The 21,368-nt window shown below is 45.3% G+C and overlaps 1 protein-coding gene across 1 annotated transcript; it reads right to left on the minus strand.

Moving 5' to 3' along the window:
- Positions 1 to 18,267: 18,267 nt before the first annotated feature.
- Positions 18,268 to 20,966, minus strand: FIBIN (fin bud initiation factor homolog). The gene has a single exon (XM_078684209.1). The coding sequence runs from the start codon at positions 20,585 to 20,587 to the stop codon at positions 19,970 to 19,972; it is 618 nt and encodes a 205-aa protein (XP_078540335.1). The 5' UTR covers positions 20,588 to 20,966; the 3' UTR covers positions 18,268 to 19,969.
- Between the last annotated feature and the right edge of the window lie 402 nt (positions 20,967 to 21,368).

Consider the following 21,368-nt stretch of genomic DNA (forward strand, 5'->3'; position numbering starts at 1 on the left):
GGGAAGGTGAGGATGGGAACTGCAGGGAGGGAGATCTGAAAAAAAGCAAAACAGGCATAAGGATTCCATACTTTCAGCTACAGATTCACAGATTACCTTGGCACCTACACTGTACCACTCACACCTGTGTAGTGTAACCACTGCCACTGTGTCTTATTAGTGATCACAGATCTTGCAATGACACAAGATCAGATCCTTCAACACAGACACATGAGAGTTGGTAGGGGTTGTCACCAAAATGGAGCATGTATGACGCTCACTGGGCTGCTACAATGCAATGAGACCCATGCAGTCATGAACGACGTCACAGTGTATGATTGATGGTCGCCATCTCATTAATTGTGAGGTATAGCAGTGCAAATGACACAAAGCCAACTATAGGTACTCAGCCCTGTGAATCAGTGAGGGTCATGAGGGGAACGTTTTCATCACCCGCAAGAGCCGTAAGCAGCTCCTCAAATGAGGAAGGAAATAACCTAAACAACATGAAGCATCATAGTACGCACAGTACCCCAGTGGTGCGTGCGGGTGTACGGGTGTACGGGTTGTCTCACCATTGCATTGTGCCCATACGCGTGTGGAGCATACCCCAGTGGTGCGTGCGGGTGTACGGGTCGTCTCACCAATGCATTGTGCCCATACGCGATACAAGTCTGGAGCGTACCCCAGTGGTGCGTGCAGGTGTACGGGTCGTCTCACCAATGCATTGTGCCCATACGCGTGAGGAGCGTACCCCAGTGGTGCATGCGGGTGTACGGGTCGTCTCACCAATGCATTGTACCCATACGTGTGTGGAGCGTACCCCAGTGGTGCGTGCGGGTGTACGGGTCATCTCACCAATGCATTGTGCCCATACTCGTGTGGAGTGTACCCCAGTGGTGCGTGCGGGTGTACGGGTCGTCTCACCAATGCATTGTGCCCATACGCGTTGAGGTTCCGTAAGAATCGTTATGATGTTTCGGGCATGATCGAATATGGGCAAGTTTGGTATCTATGAACCGTAAATGACGAGTTTAGTAAGTGTCCGCGTTTTCGCTACACTACTTGGAAGGGTTCGCCTTATTTACGCGTTTCTTCATCTGAACCCTCGGGTTCCATTTTAGATACGGCATCCATTTTGTTTCTTGCCCTCATGTAGTTAGTTAGCAGGCAACTGTCTGCGTCATGACCCTTAGTTCCCAAGCCTTACGGAAGACGCATATTCCTTTCATGCGTCTTTTATGACCAGGGGAATGACATTGCAAAGGCAGATGGCTCCGCTTGAGGGTAATCTTGCCGTGCCGGTCTATTGTTTCAGCCGTGCATGTGCTAGGATCGAATCCTTTGATCCTGTGATCATGCTTCCGATATTACCCTCACACTTTTTTTCTCTACTGTTGTCTGTCTTCCTTGCAGCTGTTCTTGTCTCTTTCTTTCGTTCGTTTACAACTAGAGTGGAATGTGCCTAACGGTGAGAAGATGTGCTTTTACAGTTGGGAACCAGCAATGTTACTGTAATTATGTTCCAGGTTTCAAGAAGTCCTTTTGAAGTTTATTGTGGGAACTGAGTTGTAACCTTTTGTTCGTATGTTGTGCAATGACGAAAATGTGTATAAAAGGAGCGATCCACATTTGCAATTTGAAGCAGACTCTCAGAACCTACACTCTGTTGTACTTCTTGTGACTTTTGCCTCCCTGCAGTAATAAACGCAGATCTTTGACGCCGAAGGAAGTGTCCCGTGTCTCTGTCATTTGTGCGCTGAACAGGTATCCCACGAAGGTTTCAGGTGTTGTTCCCTGGCACCGCTGGACCTTAGAAAAAGTCCAGTCCTTCAGCGTGTGGAGCGTACCCCACGGGTGCGGGCGGGTGTACGGGTCATCTCACCAATGCATTGTGCCCATACGCCTGTGGAGCGTACCCCAGTGGTGCGTGCGGGTTTACGGGTCGTCTCACCAATGCATTGTGCCCATATGCGATACAAGACTGGAGCATACCCCAGTGGTGCGTGTGGGTGTACGGGTCGTCTCACCAATGCATTGTGCCCATATGCGTGTGGAGCGTACCCCACGGGTGCGTGCGGGTGTACGGGTCGTCTCACAAATGCATTGTGCCCATAAGCGATACAAGTCTGGAGCGTACCCCACGGGTGCGTGCGGGTGTACGGGTCGTCTCACCAATGCATTGTGCCCATACGCGATACAAGTCTGGAGCGTACCCCAGTGGTGTGTGGGGGTGTACGGGTCGTCTCACCAATGCATTGTGCCCTTACGCGTGTGGAGCGTACCCCACGGGTGCATGCGGGTGTACGGGTCGTCTCACCAATACATTGTGCTCATACGCAATACAAGTCTGGAGCGTACCCCACGGGTGCGTGCGGGTGTACAGGTCGTCTCACCAATGCATTGTGCCCATACGCGATACAAGTCTGGAGCGTACCCCAGTGGTGCGTGCGGGTGTACGGGTCGTCTCACCAATGCATTGTGCCCATACGCGATACAAGTCTGGAGCGTACCGCAGTGGTGCGTGCGGGTGTACGGGTCGTCTCACCAATGCATTGTGCCCATACGCGATACAAGTCTGGAGCATACCCCAGTGGTGCGTGCGGGTGTACGGGTCGTATCACTAACGAAACATGGCGTTTGCAACGATTCACGCACCATACTTGTGTGTGGATGCCTGAAAATACATAGGGAACACCTAGGGGACGAGTTGGATGCAGTGAATGCAGGCTGGTTGTCAAGGAAACAGAGATTTGAGTGTGCTACAGGTGTCCTGCAAAATTCAGTTGGCCAAAACTATACAATGTTGCAATCTTTGTTGTGTAGCTAGAGCTAAAATTTCAAACCATGCAAATGTGTGTCAGGGCCTCATGTGGAATGGGATTGGATGAAACATAGGATGCAAAGTAATGTGCCCTACCACACTGTCTTCCTGAGAATGACTGCCCCTCAGCAGCACAGATTTAAGGCTGCATGTGGCTGTGTGAGGGCACTTGCCTGCACAACATAGGAGTGGACAACACAGCTGCTGTCTCTGCATTCCATGGACCCACTTTTTGCTGACCATGGAGAGGGCACCTGCATTCACTGAGGATGAGAACCAGACCCTGCTGGATGCCCTCCTACCCACTACAGCAAGCTGTATGGGCCACCAGGGGAGCAGGTAAGTGATGAATGAGTGAATGTCACTGCAGTCATTGTGTTTCATGGGACAGAGAGATGCAATATAGTTTTAATACAGTGCCTGGTGTGTACATTAAAATATGTACCAAGCAGTGAATGATGTATCTGAATTGTGTTCACTGCTTACCGGCATTGTGCTAAGTACATTTACTTGAGAATGTGTGGTCTGCTTAGAGTTTTTAGGTGTAGTGGGATATGTGCCAGCATGTCACGTGCTGTACACCACCATGCTAAAGCACACCTTGTTTAGTGTTAGCCATGCTCAGTGAGTGGCTTTAAAGCCCTAGGGCATCTGTAGCCTTGCACAGGCATGTAGTGCATTGTTGTTTGCTCACAGGCCACATTCCCATATAAAATGATACTACTCCTGTCTGCATCCTCTGCCCTGTTGTTATGATCAATGTGTGGCAAGTGTGTGTCTTTGGGACATGGAGCTGTTGTACTGATGTACTTTCACTTTTTTTTCATTACAGGTATCTGCCCGTGAGAAGGCGGACATCTGGCTGGACATTGCCAGGGCTGTCCGGGATGTCCAGCCTGAGGGGGGACCTTACCACAGGGTCAGGAACATCCGGAAGAGGTGGCAGGACATCCGGGGCTGGACCCGCCGCATCGCCTGGGTGCAGCTCAAGCTTGAGGCTCCACGCCGGCATGGAGGCACACACCACCTCACCCCCAACCTGCTCCGGGTCCTGGCCGTCGTTTTCCCTGACCTCCATAGGCAGATGCAGGAGGGACAGCAGCAAGTAGGGGGTAGGTACATGTCTGTTTGCTGCCATGTGTGTCACATGCGAGCTGCAGTGTTTGTACGCCTAGTAACGTTCCCACAGTTGGGGTGGGGTGGTCAGACAGGCACTTTATGCTTTGTCATTTAAATGGCCCTTTTTAAGCTAATGCTCTTTTGCATCCCTTTCCATTCTCCACATTTGGCCCATGCTTTGTATATATATTTGTGCATGTCCTCCTAGGGAAGAAAGGTATTGGTATGCAGATTGATTAGCACATCATCATGTTGGAGGGGGGTCTGTGACACTTGTTGGTACCTTGACTGTAAAACAACCTGTGCACTGTGGTTGCCCTTCATGATAGCTTGGCGCTGATCATGAGTCTCAGCAAGGAGTTCTGCACGGGTCTGCATCAGTGGCCTTTGTCCTTGGTATGCTTTGTATTTCTCATGTGTTAGCTACATGTGCACACTGTCCATGTATCCTAATTTTGCATTGTGCATACTCACACTGGGAAGTGTGTGTGTGCATATTCACTAGAAATGTAGCAGGTTCTTAGGGACTAATATTGATGTGCAGCTAAACAATGTGACCTTGGCTTACTTAATATAGGTTTCCAGTTATTGAGAGCCAGAATCATTTTTTCTACTACTTGGGCAGTATTACTCACATTGACGTAGTGCTTGGGATGTTGTGCATGGGAGGTGTGATGGGACCTACTGTTTTGCCTTGTCAGGGGTGTGCTAAGGATGTCATTTCTGATGTGGACTTGTCACTATGCACTTAGGCAGTGCTGCTGGAGAATGTAGTCTTTGTATGATTTACAGGAAATGTTATTGGCTACCAGAGATGATTGCTTAACACCTCTCCTGTTGACAGGCAGTGGCTCATCATTGTGACTGTAATCCAAGTTGTGGCCTGGTCTGTGACTTTGATCTGTGTATACAATGAGCGTTGTGTCTCTTACAATTGCGCATTACTAGACTTATATATGTGCTGAGGTATGTGACATGTGAATCATGATGCATGCCAAGTTTAGAAATGGCCCCACATTTTTCTTGATGATATGTATGATGTGGACAGGTTACTGCTATATTGTTCTTCTTCTCGTTGCCAACAGCATCATCACCACAACCAGGAGGAGACACTGACATAGAACAGACAGAGGGACCCAGCAACAGTGCCACCAGCTTCGAGGAGTCGGAGGGTAGCAGTGGCACAGAGGGTGAGGGGAGTCAGGCGGCCAGAGCTCATGTGCACGACAACTCCTACCATGCAGACGGCTCGGAATCTGACTCCTAGGAGGAGGGGGAATATGCAGCAATACCATCAACTGCAACTATGTCTGTCCCCTCCTCCTCCAGACCCATCTCCACCCTCCCTGTTGTTAGGGGCCCCAGAGTCCGTTCTACACCCCGTGTCTTCTTTGTCCCCGGCACCGCAGCCCCTGCCCCTGTCTCCCCTGCTGCCCTCAGTGCTGAGTCTGTTGACCTACTACGGCTGATTCAAGTTGGTCAGGCGTCAATACTGACTGTCCTCCATGGACAAACAAAAATAATGACACAGTTGTTGTCATTCATGGAGGGCATGTCAGCTGACATGTCTGATCAACGTCGGAGTTTGGCGTCCAATGACTCAACACTGACGGCAGCACTTGACATCTTTCAGCGTCAATCCCCCCCTCCTTCTGACCCATCCACATCCCCCTCTCCCATCTCTGTCCACCATACATGCAGACGCACAAGATCACACACCCCAACAGAGACACCCAGCACACCCACACGTAAGTCTAAGCGCAGACCTACATTTACCCAATCTCAGAGGGATGTTCGCGCACTCACAGGGACAGGGGACACACATCACCCACCCACCCACAGCCACCATATACCTGACTCACAGCCCTCTACCTCCACTCCCATTGTGTCCCCGGGTTCAGGTGGAAGCATGTCTGAACTGGCAGCAGTGTGCAGCACTGAATTTGTTGCAACCTTTGGCGCGGACCCTGACACTGTGGAGGAATCCTCCACACCTGCGCCCACTTCACATACCCTTCCCTCTCCGGTCCCCGCGGTGCCGGACCCAGACTCAGATGATGCCTCCCATGGGTCCACGGACCTCTGAGTCCAACATGTGCAGGCAAGTTTTTGGGTGACAGGCTCCATATAGTCACCACTGTAATAGACTTGATTTTGGACTGGCCATTGGCCTTCTGTGAGCCTGGACTCATCAGAATTTTTTTCTACAGATTGGCGCTGAATAAAGCATTTCATTTTTTTGTCGGAACTATTGCATTTCAGGGAATTTCTTTAGGTGCTTTGTGCCTACAAGCTTGTGTGATGTTAATGTTTTGGTATTGTGAAAGATGTCTACTTTTCAGATGGGAATGAGGTGGAACATGGTATCTCTGTGCTATCCCAATGTTTCTGATAATTATATAGATTTGTGTGTGTGCACTTTGCATACAGACATTATCAAAAAGAGTGTACCTTCCTCTGTGACACATGAGATATACACTGCAGACAGTTGCACAATTGTTGTGGTGACTTCAGTATAGTTTCCCATTGATTAGTGCTTTCACTTGCGCAATGGCCATGCCTGCTCACAGATGCTATGTGACAATTGTTCATTGCCATCCATGCTACTCACTGTGCTGGGGTTTGTGTTGTGTATTAATGCCTTCAGGGAGTATCTCATAACTTTCCACACTATGCATGACCATGTTATACGCCTTGACCTCATGATTCTGATAGTCACATTTAAGATATGTGTTTAAAATACACATTTGGGTACTTAGTATCTCAGGCTTTCCTAACCTGCTCCTTCCATGACGGAGTACATGTTTCACCACATGGACAGTCACATCATGTCTGGGATGTACATGAGTCTTACTAAATCCATTTGTGCCTAATTTGTTGAGTGGTGTGTTGCATGACTACACACTGAATCTATGTCAGAATTTCGACAGACAAAATATCGACCTACAGAAACATCGACGCTGGAATATCGAAGGCAAGTATATCGACATCCTATCTACAACATGGTAAGTACAAAAATATCGAAACCAAAATATCGATGTTAAAAATATCGTAAATAAAAATACTGTTATATATCTGTTAAAATATAATGTGTAAAATAAAGTAAATAATACTTATAAATTATATAAACATTGTTAAAAATATTTAGTAATGTTTAAAATTAATAAATAATAGATATATAATAATATAACACTAATTAAACACATATGTAAAATATATATTATATATTTACTTAATGATACATTTTAATAATTACTTTAAATACTTATAAATTGTTTAAAAATAATATAAATTACAAATAGATCTCCACACATAAAATAATTACATAAAACATTAAATAATTTTTTTTAATAAATTTAAAAAATTAAATATACTTTCAATATTTTTTAAATTAATAACATAATACATTATCTAAATTCATTCTAAATAATAAATAAAACTACTATTTAAAGTCCAAAAAAACTGTGGTATTAAAAACATTTGATAGCGTAAAATGTAAAATTACTATTCCCACTCCAGAAAATACAAAATCAGGGAAAACATTGTATAGCATGAAAATAAAAATAACTATTACCACTCCAGAGAGTGAAACAGTAAAGAAAACATTGGATAGCGTAGAGGTAAAAATTACTATTCCAATTCCAAAGAGTGCAACAGTAGAGCAAGCATTGGATAGCGTAGGGGTAAAAATTACTATTCCCACTCAAGAGAGTGCAACAGTAGGGAAAGCATTGGATAGCGTAGGGGTAAAAATTACTATTCCAACTCCAGCGAGTGAAATAGTAGGGAAAGCGCTGGATAGCGTAGGGGTTAAAATTACTATTCCCACTCCAGAGAGTGCAACAGTAGGCAAAGGGTTGGATAGGGTAGGGGTAAAAATTACTATTCTCACTCCAGAGATTGCAACAGTAGGGAAAGCGTTGGATAGCGGGTGGGTAAAAATTGCTATTCCGACTCCAGAGAGTGCAACAGTAGGGAAAGCGTTGGATAGCGTAAGGGTAAAAATTACTATTCCCACTCCAGAGAGTGCAACAGTAGGGAAAGCGTTGGATAGCGGGTGGGTAAAAATTACTATTCCAACTCCAGAGAGTGAAACAGTAGGGAAAGCGCTGGATAGCATAGCGGTAAAAATTACTATTCCAACTCCAGAGAGTGCAACAGTAGGGAAAGCATTGGATAGCGGATGGGTAAAAATTACTATTCCCACTCCACGGAGTGCAACAGTAGGGAAAACGTTGTATAGCGTAGGGGTAAAAATTACTATTCCCACTCCTGAGAGTGCAACAGTAGGGAAAGCGTTGGATAGCGTAGAGGTAAAAATTACTATTCCAACTCCAGAGAGTGCAACAGTAGGAAAAGCGTTGGATAGCGTAGGGGTAAAAATTACTATTTCCACTCCAGAGAGTACAACAGTAAGTAAAGAATTCGATACCATGTATATTAAATATAACATACTTAGAAATAATTTTTATATTTAAATGTATGAATATTTAATTTTTTAAATAACTAAACATCATTTCAAAATAACCATTAATATTACAAAAATATAGATTTGAATAAAAAACATTAACTACCAATTACTAACATTAACTACCATTTACAAACATTAATTACCAATTAAATAAATTAATTTGAAAAATTAATTACCAATTAAACAATTAATTAACAATTAACATTATTAATTGCCAATTAATAATTAATTAAAAAAACATAATTTATCAATGCCAATAATTAAATATAATTCATTACTTAATTACAATTAAAATACTTCCCACCCAATTCCCCTATAAACCCACTACCCGCTACAGAACTTAAACGCAAAAAATTATTACAATTAAATTATAATTCCTAAAAAATAATAATTAATTTAATATATTTAAATTACTTCCCACCCTATTCCCCTATAAACCCACAACCCGCTCCGGTACTAAAACATAACATTGACTTAAAAATAACATTATAAATATATAAAAATAGCTCACATATAACTTAAAACAAGTAAAATACTTAACAAAAAACATATAACACATACATATTAAATACATACTAAAATACATAACAATAGTACAAATATCGATATTAGAAACATCGAAATTACTAACATCGATATGTTTGATATCGATATTACTGACTTCGATATTACTTATATCGATATAAAAAAAATCGATATTACTTACCTTAGTGTCGATATTCTGTCCAAGGATATTCTTGACATCGATATTCTTTACCTTCGATATTTCTAACTCGATATTTCTGTAGGTCGATATTTAAAACTCGATATTTTGACTGTGTACTCTACACACTATTGAGTCATGCTGGAGAGGGAGGGGGTGTGCAAGCAAACTACATGGGTGGATCTGGCTGTGGGATCTTCAAAAAAACACATGTGGTGTGTCACTCAGTGTGTGACAGGAAACCATTCTCAGTGGAGTAGGTCACTGATGTGAGTGATGTGTTGATATGCAACTCTCATGAGTGTCACAAGTTAGGGATCTACACATACAGGCAGGTAGTTGTTGTATGATGTAGGAAATGCACACCCCTATGTCTGCTCAAAGAAAGGGGGTTTTACCTAAGCCTCTAAAATTAGTTGAGACAATGAATGTAAAGTAGAAAGGATAAACACAACTTTATTAGTTTATCCTGGCAGTTAATTTATGTCTTTTTTTCTTTTTATGAAAACATTTTTTAGAAAAAACTTTTTGTGGACAAAAAAGGGAACATCATCAACTTCACCTCAAGTCATACACAATTGTTTACACAAAAACATACAATATATACAAAAACACAATATGTAACAAATTTAGGTGCAAAAACAGTTATACTCATAAATTAATACAAAGCAAATCAAATAAACAGTTTCCGGGAAAAGAAACAAAATGTCTTTAGCAAATTATTCCCAGAGGGTGAACAAAACCTTTTTACCACCCACTACCTTATTGCGATATTGTGCTATTCCAATTTATTAGAATAGGGAATAGACAGATATCATTAATGCTGTCTCTTTTAGAAAAACGGTAAGTGCAATGCCAATTGCAATGCCGACGCGTTTCGAGTCTCTGTGTATGAATCACGGGACTCTCATCAGGGCTGGATGAATCAAATCCAAGGGAACTGTTTGTGGGAAATACAAGGAGGAAAAAGTTTTAATATATTGATCCTCAATCCATTCGAAAATGTCGTGAACAGAGTTATGTCAGGGAATGGACATACCTTATTTATCCAAGGATGCACTGAAATTTTTGAATGTCTTCGGAACCGTGGCTGTCACTCTGCAATAGAGTACACTATGTTGTAATTTCTGGTTAGAGTGGGGTGGGGCTGCACGATTAGGCACAGAGAAATTGACTGAAATTACCTTAGTTTTCGGTCTGACTTTGGGATGAACCACCGGTGCTCATTTCACTCGAGATATCGAGTATGGTTTACATGTCTGGAACGAAAATGAGGAGCAGGGTATGATTCTCTGCACTGATCGGAAAAAGGCATTCTGACACGCTGTGGCCGCTACTTGTGGGAAGACTTACTTGTTCGTCAAAGACAGGGAGCTCAGATCGGTTTCTCTATTGGATTTCTAGCCGGTTCGTGTGTGCTAAAAAACATGAAACAGGGGGAGAGCTTTAATGTTGGAGCTCTTCGTGCGATATCCAGGTGAATTACGTTCACCTAAGCGAACACATATATTGCTTACAATCAAGTTCAAAAATCTTTCGCGCTGTTTGTGTCTCGTCCGTGGCTTCTTGCACCCGGTGGGGGCCGTGCATGCGCAATGGCAGTCAAAAAACGGCTTTCCGATCACGTGACTCAATGGTAGCCAATCATACTTAACGGAGGTGTAATTCCTCTTGCAGTGAATTGTGGGCAATGGAGTTTCTAACTGTTTTCTAGTTAAGCGTGATTTTTTGGAAAACAGGTTTGTTTTGTATTTAGCTGCTACGCCCTATTGATCTCGCTCAGACTGTTTAGTCCTTTGTTGACACTGTCAAACTTCATGATAAGGTACGCCTCCTTGCGTAAAAGTGCAGCCTCCACATCTGGTGATCGCAATTTGGGAGCCACCCATGTTAGGACAGTTCATTTAAAATCATTTTCTCCATGGTTATTGTTTATAAAATGTTCGACCATAGGAGCGTTTGGGACTTTTTTCTTAATTCTCGAACGGTGCTGTGTGATCCGTACATTGACGGACTGGCTCGTTTTGCCAATGTAGACTCTGTTGCAGGGACACACCACGGCATAGACGACATTCTTAGTTTTACAGTTCGTAAACATCTGATGTTTCCATTTAACGCCGTCATGGTCAAACACAGTGCCTTCTAATGTTGTTGGGCATGATACACAGTTGCCACATTTATGGTGCCCACAAACCGGTTTAAGTTTCCATTGTGCTATTAGGTCGCTCTTTTGTTTAGGAATAAAGCTGTCTGCTTTTACCAATTGTTGGCCTATGCTGGTATTTTTGCGCATGGCAAAAATTGGTTTTTGTAAGGGGTGTTCCAGGGTCTCCAGCAAATGCCAGTTTTTTAAGATGATGCGTTTGAATTGGTTAGTGTGCGCGCCAAAGGTTGTCACACAAACCAATTTGTTCACCTCAACCTTTTCTTTGATTTGGAGTAGATGTTCTCTAGGGGTGAATCTGGTCCGTTTCTTGGAATGTTTTAATAGTTTCTTTGGGTACCCTCTTTGTGCCATTTCAGCAGAAAATAGTTTTGCATGGGACTCAAAATCTTCCACATTTGTGCAGTTGCGTCTTAATCTTAGCAGTTGTCCAAACGGGAGATTTTCTTTCAAGCACTGTGGATGTGAGCTTCTGAAATGTAAGATTGTGTTCCTATCTGTTTCTTTTTTGTGTAAATTGGTTATAAGCATATCTTCGTAGGTACCTACAGTGATGTCAAGAAAAGTCATTTTATTGTTACTGGATGCCAAGGAGAATTTTATGTCGTTATGCCTAGAATTTAGCCAATGATGGAAACATTCCAACTCCGCCTGGCTCCCCTGCCACAGGAGCCAGACGTCATCAATGTATCGTAGCCATTGGTTTATATTGCCTAGAAATGGATTGTTATTAAATATGAATCTCTCTTCATATTGTGCCATGTACAGCACTGCCATCTCCGGCGCATAAGGACAGCCCATGGCGGTGCCCTTGATTTGAACAAAAAACGCATTCTCAAACTTAAAGTAGTTGCTGCGTAACGTTACGTCTGCCAAAGAAAGAATGAAAAGAAGTCGGGACCCTATGGGGTCTGTCACGTTGGTCCAAATACAGCTCTAGCACTTGTAGTGCCTCATCCTGCGGGATTTGGGTGTAAAGCGAGGCGACATCTAGGGTCACCCCTATGTCTGGGCACTGCTGGGGGTCCTCTGCACCCACACCCTATACTGTTGAGCACTGCTGGGCGTCCTCTGCACCCACACCCTCTAATGTTGGGCACTGCTGGTGGTCCTCTGCACCCACACCCTATACTGTTGGGCACTGTTGGGCACTGCTAGGGGGCCTCTGCATCCACCCACTATACTGTTGGGCACTGCTGGGGGTCCTCTGCACCCACCCCCTCTACTGTTGGGAACTGCTGGGCACTGCTGGGGGTCCTTTGCACCCACACCCTATACTGTTGGGCACTGTTGGGCACTGCTGGGGGGCCTCTGCATCCACCCCCTATACTGTTGGGCACTGCTGGGGGTCCTCAGCACCTACCTCCTCTACTATTGGGCACTGTTGGGCACTGCTGGGGGTCCTCTGCACCCACCCCCTCTACTGTTGGGCACTGCTGGGGGTCCTCTGCATCCACCCCCTCTACTGTTGGGCACTGCTGGGCACTGCCGGGGGTCCTCTGCACCCACACCCTATACTGTTGGGCACTGCTGGGGGGCCTATACTGTTGGGCACTGTTGGGCACTGTTGGGCATTGCTGGGGGTCCTCTGCACCCACCCCCTCTACTGTTGGGCACTGCTGGGCACTGCCGGGGGTCCTCTGCACCCACACCCTATACTGTTGGGCACTGCTGGGGGGCCTCTGCATCCACGCCCTATACTGTTGGCCACTGCTGGGGGTCCTCTGCACCAACCCTCTATACTGTTGGGCACTGTTGGGCACTGCTGGGGGGTCCTCTGCACCCACCCCCTCTACTGTTGGGCACTGTTGGGCACTGCTGGGGGTCCTCTGCATCCACCCACTATACTGTTGGGCACTGCTGGGGGTCCTCTGCACCCACCCCCTATACTGTTGGGCACTGCTGGGGGGCCTCTGCATCCACCCCCTATACTGTTGGGCACTGTTGGGAACTGCTGGGGATCCTCTGCACCCACCCCCTCTACTGTTGGACACTGTTGGGCACTGCTGGGGGTCCTCCCCACCCACCCCCTCTACCGTTGGGCACTGCTGGGCACTGCTGGGGGTCCTCTGCACCCACACCCTATACTGTTGGGCACTGCTGGGGGGCCTCTGCATCCACCCCCTATACTGTTGGGCACTGCTGGGGGTCCTCTGCCACCCCCTATACTGTTGGGCACTGCTGGGGGTCCTCTGCACCCACCCCCTCTACTGTTGGGCACTGTTGGGCACTGCTGGGGGGCCTCTGCATCCACCCCCTATACTGTTGGGCACTGCTGGGGGTCCTCTGCACCCACCCCCTCTACTGTTGGGCACTGATGGGGGTCTTTTCAAAACACCACTCAGATGTGATGAACCGTACCCCCATATTTCGGCATGTGTGCGGCGCGTATCACTATTACAATGGTGATATGGGCTAGCGTGTGACGCACCGTACCCCGGGATTTATGACGTGTGTGCGGCGCGTATCACTATTGCAATGGTGATATGCGCTAGCGTGTGACGCACCGTACCCCATGATTTATGACGTGTGTGCGGCCCGTATCACTATTGCAATGATGATATGCGCTAGCGTGTGACGCAACGTACCCCGGGATTTATGACGTGTGTGCGGCGCGTATCACTATTGCAATGGTGATATGCGCTAGCGTGTGACGCACCGTACCCCGGGATTTATGACGTGTGTGCGGCACGTATCCCTATTGAAATGGTGAGATACTCTGGCGTGTGGCGCACCGTACAGGTATACTTCCGTTGTTGCGGTGGGTTGTACTCACCGTCTGCGCCCTCGTCGGTTTCTCTGTACGAGGTCGTAGACGTACAGGGCTCGGATGACATGGTCGATGGGGTTCATGTCGTGTATGTCGCGTACCGGTGTGCAGTTCATGGCGGACTCTGGTTTTACGGCAGTTTCCAGCTCTCGTAGCAAAAGGGCCGTACGGAGTGTCGTCAACACGGATCGTACTTCCTGGTTCAGAAATGGCTGCCTATTTACGTACGGACGTGGCGTATAGCGTCGGCCGGAGTGAATCCGTATGTACTTTGTTGTTGTCCGGTGTTTGGTACGAGTCGTATGGAGTGGCGCTTTCAATCAATCATCGCATTTATATAGCGCACTACTTACCCAGTGGGTCTCAAGGCGCTGGGGGAGGGGGATCTGCTACTGCTCGAACAACCAGGTCTTGAGTTGCTTCCTGAAGGCGAGGTGGTCCTGGGTCAGGCGGAGGTGGGTGGGGAGGGAGTTCCATGTCTTGGCGGCGAGGTAGGAGATTGACCGTCCCCCTGTGGTGGCTCTACGGATGCGGGGGACAGCGGCGAGGGCATGGCTGGTCGATCGAAGCTGGCGTTTGGGAGCGTAGAAGTTGAGGCGGCTGTTGAGGTATCCTGGGCCTTGGCTGTGTAGGGCTTTGTGTGCGTGGGTGAGGAGACGGAAGGTGATTCTCTTGTTGACCGGGAGCCAGTGCAGGTCTCTCAGGTGTCCGGAGATGTGGCTGCGGTGGGGGATGTCCAGGATGAGTCGTGCTGAGGCGTTCTGGATCCGCTGGAGTCTCTTCTGGAGTTTGGCGGTGGTTCCGGCGTAGAGGGTGTTGCCGTAGTCCAGACGGCTGGTGACGAGGGCCTGGGTGACCGTCTTCCTGGTCTCGGTGGGGATCCACCGGAAGATCTTACGTAGCATGCGCAGGATGTTGAAGCACGACGAGGAGACGGCGTTGACTTGTCTGGTCATGGAGAGGGAGTAGTCCAGGATGAAGCCCAGGTTGCGTGCGTGGTCTGTTGGTTTGGGTGCGCTGCCTAGGGCGGGGGGCCACCAGGAGTCGTCCCAAGCGGCGGGTGAGGATCCCAAGATGAGGACTTCCGTCTTATCTGAGTTCAGTTTCAGGCGGCTGTTCTTCATCCATTCGGCTACCTCTTTCATCCCTTCGTGAAGGTTGGCTCTGGCGGTGGCGGGGTCGTTGGTAAGGGAGAGGATCAGCTGGGTGTCGTCGGCGTAGGAGATGATGTTGAGGTTGTGCTGGCGTGCGATGTCTGCGAGGGGGCTCATGTAGATGCTGAAGAGGGTTGGACTGAGCGAGGAGTCTTGAGGGACGCCGCAGATGACTTCAGTGGCTTCAGATCTGAACGGAGGGAGGCGGACTCTCTGTGTCCTTCCGGCGAGGAAGGAGATGATCCACTCCAGTGCCTTCTCCTGGACTCCGACGTTGCTGAGGCGTTGTACAAGGGTACGATGGCAGACAGTGTCGAAGGCCGCGGAGAGGTCGAGGAGGATGAGGGCCGCTGTTGCTAAGTCGTACGGGGACGTTGTAGGTGTACGATTCGTACGGGGAAAAGGCTCCGTACAGCTAATCGGAGCGCTTTTTACCGGATCGGAATCGACCCCTTAGTAGTAGTAAAGTTAGGATTCTGTCTTAAGTTAGAATTTTGTCTTAAGTTAGGATTTTGTCTTGTTATGATTTTGTCTTAAGACCAAAACTTAAGACAAACTTAAGTTTAACTTAAGACAAAATCCTAACTTAAGACAAAATCCTAACTTTACTACTACTAAATGCCTTCTGTGAATATGAATACCAAAAGTAGTAAGTTTAGGATTTTGTCTCAGATTAGTTCTGTGAATCGGCCCCAATGTTCTTTTTAGAAAAATTAAATATGCCAAATGGGGTTTTAAGCCAATCTCGACTTTGTGTTAAGGGTTAGACTGCATACACTAGGCAATGGATACTAGAGTGCCAGTGTTAGAGTTCAGAATTACCAGCAAGTGAGTCCCAAACAAAAATAAAAAACTGGGGGTGACCAACCAACAAGAGGTCACTTTGCAGCTAAATTCAGCACATTTTACCACAACAGCTCTTCATGCCGACACTTTTCACATATGTGTAACTTCTCATAGTTCTATATATTTATTTCACCATTCACAAGACTCACCCAAAACGATTGTTGTCAGATGTTTCAATATTCACCCACATTCACCTGCCTCTTATTCACCCACATCCACCTGTCTCCTATTCTTCTTATCTGGTGACATCACTATTTACACGCTCAACCCATCTAAATCATCTAAGCCTTATTTATCAGACTGTGTCAGCATTCACACAACACCATCTCGAAAAAACGACTGGTCCCAGGTGTTTTCACCATTATTATATTTTCAGACCAGCACCTTTCAAAGCACTTTATCAGGTAGTACCAGTATCCACATATCACTCTTTAGCAAAACTTGATTGGGTGGCTTAGTGGACTAATGTGTCCACTTACAGAGCTTGTGTTTGACCTTATTGTCACAGGTTCAAATCCCAAGGGGTGCCGGTACAGGTAAGAGAAGAGGGGCCGGGGGAAGCTGACATACGACAGGATAGGGAAAATAAAATAAATAGAACCATGTACTTTTGCATTTGCTGATACGGGCAGCGCAAGATAAGTGGTTTTATTTATTTATTTTATTTCTCTATCACGTTGTATGCTGACTTCCACCTTGCTCGACCCACCTGTACCAGCCACACCTGCACAACCTAGTGGGTCCACTCAGCCTTTAATCCTTCTGAGGTCGATACAATGAGTACAGTTGGGTAACAATAAAAAGCTGCTATTCAGTACCAAGATGCCCATGGTGAACAAGAACTTTACAAATGCACATGTTATGTTAATCTATATAATATTTGAAACACCGCCCTTTCCCCATATCCCTTTGTCAGCTTGTTTCCTCATTCGCAGACCCACACCATCCCCCAAATGTTTTTTTCAAATGTTTTCACCATTCACATCTCCTGCCTACCTCACGGGCACTTATCAGGGGCTTTCACAATTCACACACCTCCAACTCCGAAAATCCTTTATAATTTTGAGCCCACATTCACGCATCACAGTCACTGAAAGTCCTTTACCACTGACCCAGCATCACCTCAAGCAAAGCATTGTACCATTGTGCGGCTCTCAACGAAGTAGCTAATACCGACAACTTTTCTTGGAAATAGAAAAGGTAAAAAGCGAAATAAACTTGCCACTGCAGACAGCAAAATAAATAACGTCAAAAAAAACAGCAACTGTGGTCACACTCACAACCCACTGCCAACATTTTAGAAAGGTTTTTCACCCCAGAACTGGGAGGCAGGGCGGTCGTGTACGTCTACAGTCTGACCATCTGCTTCAGTTGTTCAAAACAAAAGTTGAGAAGTGTGCACCAAATTAAGTCATCAGTCTTTAAAAGAAGCAAAGACAGCCAGTGGACGTTTGGAAGTGTCCATTTTCCAGCGTCATGGCTTCCAAAACACAGCTACTGTGCCACTGTGGTGAGTTGCATAACGCAGTAACATCTGTGATTGTAGAACGACTCTGAGGTGTAGCTTTTTTTGTGCACTTTTGATGTATTAGTGGCATGGTGTAATTTGAAGACACCGACTTTATTGCTGCTGCTTTCTCCATAAAATGGAAGGTAGTGCATAAAAATGTTGTTGAACGCCTTTTGGCATTTTACAAGTATTTTCAATTAAACAGCTTTGTAATCTTATACAACCCTGGATCTGACTGGCTCACTTATTTGTAGTTCAGTGTGCCAAACACACCCCATTGGCAGCCAGCCCCGACTTTGACTATGCATTGTCTGAGACGCTTATCGACATAAAATCAGGATCAAAGTTAAACATCGTATTTTGGGAAACAAGTTTCTCGACCAGCCTGAAGGTAAACTAGACGTTCGCAGTTGGAATAACATGAAAGGTGGCAGTATTATTACGATCTGTCAACTTTAATTTACCGAACAGACGCTCATTGATGCCTGAAACAATATGGGTCTTATTGACTAAAAGGGCTTTAACAGTTTGAGAGCACATTCAAAATCCTAAGAAACACAAGACCTTTGAGTATAGGTAGGCACATGGGAACAAGCATCAGAAAACTGGATACACAACAATTTGGAAACAACACTTACTCTAAAAAATGTGTGAATGTTGCTATGAATAATTATGCATGATTATAGACCGAATATAGATATGGTGAAAGAATACAAAACTCTTAAAATTTGGATTCAAATATTTACTAAAAGGAAAATAACACCATGAAACTGATTTTCGGTTTCACAAACAATGATCCTGCCTGCAGTACCTCTTACAAAACACTTTATCTCCCATACAATCAGTGACTGAAAACTAGAGAAGGACTATTAAACAAGAATCGTTTTTCTTTTTTTTTCTTTTTTTAAATCATTCAATGCACTTTTGCAATTGTCTTTTGCCACAAATAATATCTTCAGCAGGCTTAAGTACAGACTGATCTAAAACAGGGTATTGGTGTGCAGGGAACTAACTTCTTGAAGATTCGCGAGAACTATTCCCTGTCTCTGAGCTTCTATAATCCGACCTTCTCCAGCTGGCTCTTGTATTTTTTATGAACGTAGTCACCACTGCAATAAGGAAGCCCATAAAAAGGAATGTAACTATCTGCCAAGAGGATTTACTCTCCAAGCACAAATGAAAATCTCAGCTTTCAATCACTTAATCTAGCACCAGCTATAGAAGACTTTCGGTGTATTTTACAATAAACCAAAAACACTTAATCCTTTGCTGTTGACTGATGTTCAGAGAAGCTAAAGACAAAAACACAGCAACCTGATATGCACCATTAGCAGTGGAATTTAGATTAAGGTAAAAAAAACGTATTAAGAATAGACTTAAAATTTGTGGAAAGAAGGAGAAAAAAACTTTTATTTTGGGTTAAAAGTACTTTATATTGCAAAGTCCCCAGTATTTCCAACACTTTCTGTAACTCTTAAAGTTCTTGTCTATGTTTTAGATTTTTGAACTACTTTTTAAAGGCATTAAAATAAGATGGCAGACATTGCAGGACATGTCTGGAAAAGCATAAACAACAGGCTAAGTATATTAAATACTATTTTCTTTTAACTTAAACGTGTTCAAGGTATACGATTTTTTATACATGTTTGTGCTTGATATATTTTTTACAACTTTACACTAACAAAATGAATAAACCTGTGTGAACACAGCTAATAAATATGTATCGCAATAACATAATAGAAAGCAAGTGTGCATTAGCATATATAAAGGAAGCATAGCATTTTCTCACTGGTTGCTAACACGTTTATCTCTTAAAAAATCAACAAAAATGTTGATAATTTCTGAATGTTTAAATATTAAAAAATAGACTCTGTACATTAGTACACGATGCACTGTTTTTCTTTCGTTATTCACGGGCCATACACTCAGGAAGAAGTGGTACCTTGGTCTTTAGGACCTTGTTGGAAATACCCGTTGGCCAGTGGCAAATGGACATAATTGTGACACATTTTATTTTTAAATATATTTGACAATATGTTCTCAGCAGAGACAACTTTTTCAAATAAGTATGGGTGAAGGTAAACATGACTACAACTCCCACAATGCACCGATCACTAAATTAAAACACAATGCTGAGAAAGCAGCATCCCAGTAATATAGAATTTAGCAGACTTACTAAACCGGATTACACTACATTTTTCTTCACAACAGTTCTCTGTGCAAAATTCACATATGCTATGAATTGGGAAAGAATAATGAATGTGCCACTGGTCAACTGGAATTTCTATCCAGGCTAGCACACCCTGTTGCATTCAGCGTGCAGGTAAGTGCACATGCTTAGATGAGAAGGCGCATCACATTCGCTGAATACTTAACATTTTAATAGACATTCTAAATATTTATTTCATCATAGTCTGTTTCTGTGTCCCCTACACCTTTAAATATTCGTTTTTGAGCCGGCTGAGCCTGGTCCCGTGGCTCCGGATGGTCATGGACAGGAGGTCGTATTTGTCTCGCAGGCCGATGGAAATGTCCAGGGTCTCCTTCAGGAGAGCCCGGGTGTGGATCATCATGTCCACAAAGTCGTGGTTGAGGCTCTGCTCCTGCCTGCTCTCGCTGTCCTGGTTCTGCTTGAACTTCACCTCCAGCTCCGTCAGAGACTTGTCCGAGCTGGAGAAGGCCTCCGTGATCTGGCCGGACTCCCGGCGCAGGTACATCCCGTAGCTCTGCTCCCCGTCCAGGTCGTAGGAGATGCTCTTACCGAGGCTCTGCAGGACCCTGTCGGCGTCGTCCACTTGTCTCTTGATGATGGTGAACTCGTCCTTCAGGGAGAGCCCCTGGACCTCCCCCGCGGGGCACTTCCGGTTGTCCGAAACTTTGAAGAGCATCTGGCACTTCTCCGGGTCATCATTCTCCTCGTAATTCCCATCCGGGACGAAGTAGTGATGGAAGCTACCATTGGACATCTCCGGCAGGAGGGGGCCAGTGTAATATCCATGGCACAGGTGGCACAGCACTCCAGCCCATAGCACAACCACCCCTACCATCACTGGGATCTGGGGCTCCGGGCGTGTCAACGCAGTCCTTCGAGGTTGGCAGACGTCTTAACGTTCTCTCACAACCCAGACGTCAAACTATGTCCACGCCGCACGCAGCAACGTATTGCTCGTGAAACCAAATGCGTCTTTAAAATCCAAACATATCTCTTTCACGAATTGCTTATGAGCTCGGGATATAAAAAGCTGCAACCTCCTACTGCATCCAGCGCCAAAGAGCGCGCACTGGCTCCAGAAAGGGCACCAGCCAGACGAGACGGCCGGGGGCCCGATCTGGCAGCAGGAGAGAGGTAACTCGGTCTCTCGGTGCCTTTGCTACTGCAGCAGTTCCACATCTGGATTGCTAAAGCGGAGCTTTTCTTTTGGCTAATGACACACTTCGGCCCTATTTGCTCTCAAATTACAACACGTCTTCGTCACCATAAGCCAAGAAGCCGTCTTGTAAGACTCCTCTTCAGGGTGACTTGCTATTAAAGCTACAGTGTCCCTTTTCCTTGGCGAAGTACCGCCAGTGCTTCAACATGGAACGCAGTGAAAGCCGCTGGTGGCTTGAAATATGTAAATTGAAAAACCGACCATTTATCAAGTTACACATTTTCCATATGGAAATTATGCAGACGTTGCATTTATAAGTTTTTATTTTTGCTTCCTTTCCATTTTTTCATTTTGAAAAGGAATTTTGTAATCTTTCTTTATCCCAGAACTTCATAAGTAGACAGTTTTAGATACCCCTCAGATCGCATTTCACAGAAAAAAGTACTGCAATGAATAT

The sequence above is a fragment of the Lissotriton helveticus genome, chromosome 3_2 (genome assembly GCF_964261635.1).
Source record: "Lissotriton helveticus chromosome 3_2, aLisHel1.1, whole genome shotgun sequence".
Classification (NCBI taxonomy): domain Eukaryota; kingdom Metazoa; phylum Chordata; class Amphibia; order Caudata; family Salamandridae; genus Lissotriton; species Lissotriton helveticus.

Bases quoted from the DNA above. Each gene is read 5' to 3' on its own strand.
- FIBIN (XM_078684209.1), bottom strand. From the start codon at position 20,587: ATGGTAGGGGTGGTTGTGCTATGGGCTGGAGTGCTGTGCCACCTGTGC.